This window comes from Diadema antillarum, unplaced genomic scaffold (assembly GCF_040938485.1).
Source record: "Diadema antillarum isolate AM-2024a unplaced genomic scaffold, OU_Dant_1.0 scf00000123, whole genome shotgun sequence".
NCBI classification, from domain to species: domain Eukaryota; kingdom Metazoa; phylum Echinodermata; class Echinoidea; order Diadematoida; family Diadematidae; genus Diadema; species Diadema antillarum.
The window spans coordinates 603,201-612,136 of record NW_027271012.1 but is presented as its reverse complement, the minus strand read 5'-3'; the positions used below and the strand labels follow the sequence as shown (position 1 = coordinate 612,136).

The window sequence follows — 8,936 nt, the reverse complement described above, 5'->3', positions numbered from 1 at the left end:
GTGCTTTTTGGGTGGCGTTTCTTTTTTATGAACATGTTCAGATCTTTTCTTGCCTCCTCCTCCTTGAGCTCCTTTTGTGGAGACGTAGGATCCTACATTCATGAGATCCCTCGTGGAGACGATATGAGCTCCCTTGTGGAGACTTGGTATATTTAATATTCTTGTTCATATCTCTAAGATTTATAATGTTTTGGTATATGTTAGTGTTGTCTGGGGTAAATTATTTGTATAGGACCCCAATTTTCTCTATCTCTTCTTTCTTCCTTTAAAATAACGACAACAACTTGGCTCCTCCTCTAAGCCTGTTCTTTCTTCTTCGTCTTCTTCCAGTGATTAAACAAAAATATGGAGTGTTACTTTTTTATGCTTAAAATGATATTTCATTACCTTCCTCTTGCCATATTTTCACAATACATAAAATAATAGTATACATTCTGAATACACAAAATGATTGTTTAGAAAACAAGACAAGATCATCGATTGCAGGATACATTGAAAAATACCCCATAGTTTTACTCATTTAATGAGAAAAATGCATTATTACTCAATGCACTGTTTGATTCAGTAATATAAAAAACCCTTCATAATGTACCTTCATAAACCTTATCACTTGATGATGATAGCAATGCAAACTTCAGCATAATCACTTTATTATCTTCTTCTTTTCCAGATCAAATAGCTTGATTAGGCCTTGAAGATGCGAAATTATTTGCAGCAGCTATACTAGCTGCTAGCTATGGATCTGTCTCTCTCTCTCGCTCCCTCTCTCCCTCTCTCTCTCTCTCTCTCTCTGGATCTGCTGCCCTCTTCGGGCATCAGAGGACAGTGGTACTGGACATGACCTGACAAAATTCAGACGCGATTTATTCGATCGTAACCTCAGCTGAGAGCCTGAGACCTTATTTATCCTTTCAAACGGCTCTGAAAGACAAAGCAAGTGAAAATGGTAAGACATTAAGTTTCTTTAGCGAAATGTGTCAAGCTTGTAACTTACGGAATTAACACAGTCTGCATGAGCAAGATGCATTGAATGTCACGAGCTGCGGCTGGAAGGCTCATGCGTGGTCCCACGCGTTGTATTAAAATGCATGTCAGAAATTGTATTGCTTAGTCTGTTGACTGTGTTAGATAATTTATCAGCTAAATTTATTTTATTTTGTCTGTACCCTGAGACTGGCTGAGTCAAAGTCTAAAGTAAGATAGATGGGGATAGATTTCTAAGTCGCAGTAAACGTTATCATGATCATGGGGTCATCACATTGCATTACAAATTGAGTAAAATTAAAGTGTGAACACCCAAATTCGACTGCCTGCTAGTGCTGCTACATCACATCATGATTGATGATAGTTCCCCATTGATGATGTAGAAACCCATTAACGTTAGCTTTTGTGCTCGGTCCAACCTTGGTGCAGGTGCCAGTTAGCAAAATTAAGTCTTGATCTAGCGAGAATTTGTAGATATAAGTGGCTGGGTTCATCAGTTCAGGGTGAATGGTCAAGGAATGTAGGAAGATCCAAGATAAATTACACAACGCATGCACGAGTGGCCAGTTAACAAAATTAAGACTTGATGTAGACTTTCTAGCGAGAATTTGTAGAAATAAGTGGCTGGGTTCATCAGTTCAGGGTGAATGGTCAAGGAAGATCCGAGATAAATTACACAATGTATGCACGAGTGGCCAGTTAACAAAATTAAGACTTGATCTAACGTTTGATAGACTTTCTAGCAAGAATTTGTAGAAATAAGTGGCTGGGTGGGTTCATCAGTTCAGGGTGAATGGTCAAGGAAGATCCAAGATAGATTACACAATGTATGCACAGGACAGCTGCAGTCTTGATTCACTGCCATCCTTTTATCAAGCGTGATTTTAATAATTGATAAAATTAAAAATGAGTGGATCCAAAGTTGCAATGCTACACTAGTACACTCACTTGATGCAGATCAACAACAAAAGGAGGGATCTTTAAATTTAACTTATTATAATATATGATTGTTACTCAAAACTAGTTGCATGCACAGTTTAATAGAAAGATGCATCATTAAAATCAGTATCATTACAGGGCTGCCAACACTGGAAACTAGTTGAGAGTGAGACTCCCATAGGCCAATGCTATAATTTAGGAGTCAAAATGAGTGAGATCAATAGAAATGCATGCAAATGAAATAAAGTTTTAGAGTGAGAAAGGACCAAAATGTGTGAGTCTCGCGTTCAATGCGTGAGAGTTGGCAGCCCTGTCATTAGTGATCATTCATTGTACCATTTGTCCAGGTAATTATACAATGTTATTTCTGTAGAATATACTGCTATTGTGGCCATGTGACTGACTGTGCCACCCTTTGCAGAAAATTGAGATGTGCGGTTAGTACAGTAGAATGAGAGTAGGTTTCTACATCTGATGTTTTTGCTTCACAATCTTTTTTCAAACAGGAAAAATATAATCCTTTGCGCCCTTATGGAGAAGTGTTGATTTCAGTGGATTACATGTAAATTTACCAAAATGTTACCTCACCCAGGCCCCGCTTCATCAAAGTTCTCAAGACTGTAAACACACAAGTTGCACACCTAAAGTGATAGAAACCTGTGTGAGGAAGTCGAGTTGAATTTGGCTGAATTGTGACATTTACGCCATCTTATTAGGCAATTTGATCTTAAATCGCCGCCACGGAGTGCAGTTGATTAGTGGCACAGTATAGCACATGCTATTTATGGGATTCTGCATGAGTTATTAGATTTTCTAAATGTTGAACTAATTCTGTTTTTCTTTACCCTTTGTATTTCCCAGTCTATTATGTCATATAACGGTTCGGCCATTGTGGCCATGATTGGCAAAGACTGCGTGGGAATCGCTTCTGATCGGCGATTTGGTTCTCAGGCCCTGACCATCTCCATGAATGCACAAAAGATTTTTGAGATGGGTCCAAGACTTTATCTAGGACTCTCTGGTCTCGCCACAGACGTCCAGACAGTGTAAGTCAGTCATTGAGTTTCATGTTCGTTGTGGTCCCAGTTTTTGTAGGTAGTTCTTTTTTTGTTTTCTCTCATGGAAATTAAAGGCACTGTTTAAAACTGTTGGCTCAATTTAAGAAACTGATGAACTCTGGAACACTGAACTATATGATTATATTATTTAAATGAATGATTGAACATCTAAAGGTGTAACAGATATTAAAGTTATATCTTCACTATCAAAATATGTATGTCAGTAAACTGTCTCTGAAATGGTTGTGAACAACATTGCTGACTGGAAAAATTAAGTAATGAACAACATTACGGACATGTACTGCTGCTTATTAGAAAAATGAAGTGTAATAAGTCCAGTCACTCATAGGTATTCACTTTTTCAAGCACTTGCCTGTCATTTTCAAACAGTTTTTTCAAAGCTCCAGTTTCCTCTGATACAAGATAATTGTTGATTATAACACATCATAATGCACATTCAATCGGTCAATTATGACAGTCAGTTCCGAGTGTAAATATCAGTCACCAAATGCTTATCAATTCTTATGTGCTTTGTACATACATTTCTTTCTTTCTCTCAACCAACAGAGCTAACAGATTAAAATTCAGAATGAATCTGTACACATTGCGAGAAAACAGAGACATCAAACCACAAACTTTCATGAGCATGGTGTCCAATCTCCTGTATGAAAGAAGGTAAGTTTCAAACCAAGGTGTGTTATCAAAATCATATAAATTTGTACAGAGTAGGGTATGTCATGTTTGTGTTTTGCTAAGTGTAACAAGCTGTTGATGTTTCTTGAGCCAGGTGTTTTATGCCTGAATTTGTCTAATTTTTACAAGCTAGTGACTGTTGGAGTCGAATGTTTTATGTTTGAATATCATGAAATGTTACAAGCTGTTGATTCTTCGAGTCAGTTTGTCTTTCAAGAATCTATGTCCCCTCATAATGTGATGTTACACACTGTAGGTGCAGCTCCTGCTTTGCGTTGTCTATGAAATTTCACAGATTCCACTTGTGACTCTTGAAAGAAGTATTTTCTTCATGTTTTCCTTCTCACTGCAATCACATACACAATGTTATCACATATCTTATAGGAGATAGTTAAAAGGACTTGCTGCCACCTTCAAAATTAATTGTTGTGATAGCAACACTTCAGTCACACTGCAATGAAGCTGTACATGTATATCAGCACATTAGAGTCCTGTTAACATTCAAATTTTCACTGTTTTACTGAGCTATCCAAACTGCTGTTCTTGTCCTTTGTGTTATGATTTTTTTTTCTCTTTCTCCATTGTGGTTGTTAAGCGTGTCAACTGCAGCCAAAAAAGCGCATTTAAGTAAATAATATGTAGATAAAGTTAGAATGTATAGAATGTCTGCATAATGTCCAGTAGTAATGATAAGTTTGTGTGATCACAGCATTCACAAAACCATCTCTACCTCTTTCCACGCTTCCAAAGATTCGGGCCGTACTTCATCGAGCCTGTGATCGCGGGCCTCGACCCAAAGACCCTGAAACCTTTCATCTGTAACCTCGACCTCATAGGCTGCCCCATGTTCACCGACGACTTTGTCGTGGGTGGGACGTGTACAGAGCAGCTGTACGGCATGTGTGAATCTCTTTGGGTTCCCGATTTGGTAAGTATATTGTCTGATGCCACCATGGGAGAAGGATTCATGTGCTCAAACTTCCAAAAATATCTGAAAGGAAGTGAAGCATGGATCCTTTTTTTCCCCATATCCAGTGCAATTCATGACTGAAGATGATAAAGTTAAGAGGTTGTCTTTTTTTTTTCTCAGAGTAGGAGCATTAAAACTTAATTGTGTAGAATAGACTGTAACTTGTGATTGACGCTTTTCACTATGTGCGGGGGCAGGGGGTCTTCAAGGGAGCTGTGCTCTCCTCGACATATTTTAATCATGGTGGTTCTTTCTTTGTATATGATAATTTTGTTCTAAATGAAAGGTTCTTGTCACTTTTTGTTTTGCTTGGTTTTCCCTTTTTCCACAATGACTGCTAGTCATTTGTAAATTTTGTGATTTCATGTGATTGTAAAACAAAAAACATATCGTTGAAAAAAAAAATACATACACTTTGTACATCCATGACTTGCCCAAAATTATAGCAAATCTGGGCTTAGCTGGATTTAGCTTTTCGAAGCATTTATGCTCCCAAAATTAGTGAAAGGCAAATTCTGTTTGAGAATGATTGAACAAATATTTTGTATCTGAACATCCCTGATAGTTGAGAATTTGTTGGAGTATTATGGTTGTCCAATGTTGATACATGTATAGACTATTGATATTACAATTATGGGAGTGCATAGTTTTGTGATTGACATATGCCCTTCTCCTCAATTCATGCAGTTCTCGAATGAAATTCTAACCATTACAAACTTTAGAAATACTAAATTTTGATTGATCTAGTATCAGCGATTTCATTGTCATATTTATATGTTTTTGCTATCTGTGCTTTCTTGAATTAGGAAGACCCATAGAATCTGTTTAAAAAAAAGGAAAAAAGAGCTTTAATCTGAACAATTATTTATGTTTGGTTCACATATGATTACATCCCTAATGGTATGATATCCAAATATTCTAGGTTCTGCTTTAGGTAGCAAGTCCTTGCCTAAATGGTAAAATGCATTCTCTTATATTTCTTGTTTGAAATAGCTGAAGTGCATATTCATACATTGTACATGCCACCAGTATCTCTTATATTGCATGCAAATAGAGACTGGCCATGGAAAAAAAATCATTTGAAAATACTCAAAAAGCAAAAATGTGGTACCTAGATTTACCCTAATCGATATTCCCATGGACTTAAGAATAATTCTGGTGCAAAATATAGTTTACAGGCATAGTGATATTTATCTATAATTATATACAGTATATTACATGTATTTTGTATTGACAGCATGATTCTGAGAACTGCCATAAGCCGAGGATGTTTCTTCTTCCATTTGAACATCATTATACAACTCAGCATTTCAATATTTTGAGGATTGTTGGCTTGTCTTTTTACTTGTAGTCACAACGTATAAAGCACATGCCCCCATTTTTTTCTTTTTATTTCTGTTGTTTAAAAAAAAAAAAAAGGGGGGGGCGCAACCAATGCGCCCCCGCCTGGATCCGCCACTGATAAACTGACACTTCTTATGCTTCTTGCCCAATCTCCCACCAGGAACCTGACGATCTCTTCGAGACTCTCTCCCAAGGCCTGCTAAACGCTGTCGACAGGGATGCCCTCTCAGGTTGGGGAGCAGTGGTACACATAATGTGAGTAGAAACTCGAATATCTATCAGTCCACCACAGTAATGCTGGATTTACACTTCCCACTGTCGTGCGATCTGCTGCACATACCACGATTGGCCGGTAGTAGCTGGTCGTGGATTTTTTTTTAATGTCTATGACAATTTGAGCCACGATAAAAATTATGGTCTGAAGTGTGGAGTTATCGTGGTGATTGTATCAGATCTGAGGCCAGTTTTGGTAATTATGATAGTTTTCAACAATCAATGTGATTGCCACGACTGACCTCACGATCTGATGATATCTGATACGATCAACTCGGTTACTCCATGATTCAGACTATGATTTCAATCATGGCGCAAATTGAGATAGACATAAACAAAAATTCCACGATCAGTTACTAAATGGCCAAGAGTACATGTAGCTTGCGTAGCAGATTGCACGACAGCAGGAACCCTTTCATAACACTCACATGCTTTCTCTTGAGAAAAAAAATCACTAGGCATAAATATCAACAACAGCAAAAGATGGTGAATTTACAAAAGGGTCAGAACACTAAGGGAAATATACCTAGATTTGGATGTAGCTTTCAATTAGGAAAGGCAAGGGATCTTGGTTGTCTGGGAATGTAAACAATATATGTTTGATTGTCTGTTTGAATTGTTTGTGTTACTGTGTATTTTTTATTCTTGCCATTTTGCTCTTCCTAAGATATATACCTCAAGAGAAATGTTGCAATTTCTTCGACAGATATTACATGCATTACCTATGATGACGCCCAGTAAAACTTGTAGTGGGCCATTCAGCAGATACAAATGATATATCTTCAAAATGTTCCTACATGATAGAAAAGTATGATGTTAAAAGCACAGTCGGATGTATCTTAAACTGGTAGGTGGTGCACATATGATGAGATTTTTCCACAATTTCACTGGCGAACCGACCAGGGGCCTCGTGAATGCTTCCTGGCGTGTGGACTTGAAATTCTCTGATGAATGTACATGTACCACGGCAAGAAAACTAACCATTACATGTATAATAAGTTGATATGTTTGTGCAGAATACATTGGAGAGAAAAAAAAAAGGAATAAAAAGCCATACAATATTAAACATGAGATCAGCAGGGAAGAGGAATTGCTTTTAGAAGAAACTGAAGTATTCCTTTACTTTTGTTAAAGCTGTAAATGTGTGAATAGATTTCCAAAGGTTTTGAAAATTGCTTAGATTTCTGATTTATTTTGATGTGTGTTATGATTTGTATGATATTAATGTGTGTTTTTGAGGTAAAGCTCTAAAGTTTTGGATAGATTTCTAGTCACTCTAAAAGTTGATGCAATTTCTTATTCAATTTTTGTGTATTTTGTGATTAATTTGACAACTGTGTTTTGTTCTCTATTTCTTCATTTGATTTGCATCTTCAGAGAAAAGGACAAGGTGACGACAAGGGAACTCAAAGGAAGAATGGATTAGCTCTTTTTTTGTAGATGATTTTCTTTCCTTTCAATTTTTTCTTTTTCTTGTAAATTGTTCCAAAGTCAATGTTTGTCATCCGGAGTGTGTAACTTGGCATTTTCAGTGATAAGGACGGTGCATCATCAACAAGGTTAAACAGGATCCTGCCTGTCATACCATCCCGAGACACTTATATTCACGCAACAAACGCAACTTTCAGAAACAATGACAGAGCTGCTCCTCCATGACCTTTTCCCCACATTCTTTAACATGAAGAATGAAGCATTAAGCACGGCTCTCTAGAAGTATTTTGAAGTTTTCCAAAGTGCTAAATCATAATAGAATGTATAAAAAGGCAGCAATTGTTGATGTACAGTTAAATGACCCTACAGGTAATGATCAAAACTTCCTAAAACACAAAGTCTACTGTTTGTGTATTGCAAACACTATTTTTCATACATCATGATCCGACACAATGTATAAACTGAATGATTTGTCAAATTTCTCTGTCAAAGTTCTCAATAAGAAATTGAAATAACATGATTTAGAATATGAATTAGAGTCCTGGTGATTATGATACATTAGTTTGAAAATGAGGTGTATATGACTATATTCAGCAAAGATATGTTTGGTGTGTGTAAATGTGTCAAACAGAATGACCAATCACAGCCTAAGTGTACCTGTGATATGTTGACAAGACTTAAAATCCTGTTAAAGCTCAAAGATGTGACTGTCCCACTGTTCATCAATGCCATTTCCCTCCCCCCCCCCCCCCCCCCCCTGTTTGGTGGAAACTACATGTGTTATGTGTACACTGTGTACATAAAATGTACCTCAACCCCATTCTGTTGATGTTTTTAGAAGGTGATATGTACATTCTTGATATTCAATTGATGGCAAAAGCTGGTGTTAGTGCAGCCACACACTAGAAGTTCCTACCAGAATTTGATGAGACTCTTCAATAAAGTGATTACATATCTTTGCCTTGTTGGACTGAAGTGTGGTAAGACAAATTATGGCATCCTCTAAGCACTCATGAGGAAAGTTGGTTGTATTTTTGTTTTCTTCCCTCACTGTCCTCCAATCTGCCTCCAGTCAGCGACAGATTTTCTTTATCAAGTCTCTCTACTCTGCATTACATAACTACATTTTCATAATCTGAAGACGGTCAATATATCCAGTGTATATTACTGTATAAGCTGTTATTTTCACGAATTTCGAAAATCACAGTTGGACCGCAAATTTAACAACACACGAAAATGTCACC

The 8,936-nt window shown here is 37.1% G+C and overlaps 1 protein-coding gene across 1 annotated transcript; it reads left to right on the top strand.

Moving 5' to 3' along the window:
- Positions 1-868: 868 nt before the first annotated feature.
- LOC139720165 (proteasome subunit beta type-3-like) lies at positions 869-7,732 on the top strand. The gene is made up of 6 exons (XM_071631531.1): positions 869-946; positions 2,785-2,969; positions 3,549-3,656; positions 4,425-4,602; positions 6,149-6,243; positions 7,639-7,732. Exons 1-6 carry the CDS (start codon positions 944-946, stop codon positions 7,685-7,687), a joined length of 618 nt encoding a protein of 205 aa, XP_071487632.1. The 5' UTR covers positions 869-943; the 3' UTR covers positions 7,688-7,732.
- The last annotated feature ends 1,204 nt before the right edge of the window (positions 7,733-8,936 follow it).

What these genes read in the sequence shown, in the direction of transcription:
- LOC139720165 (XM_071631531.1), top strand. An exon ending in AATCTCCTGTATGAAAGAAG is followed by an intron (nt 3,657 to 4,424) that starts GTAAGTTTCAAA and finishes ACGCTTCCAAAG; the next exon opens with ATTCGGGCCGTACTTCATCG. An exon ending in CTCTTTGGGTTCCCGATTTG is followed by an intron (nt 4,603 to 6,148) that starts GTAAGTATATTG and finishes ATCTCCCACCAG; the next exon opens with GAACCTGACGATCTCTTCGA.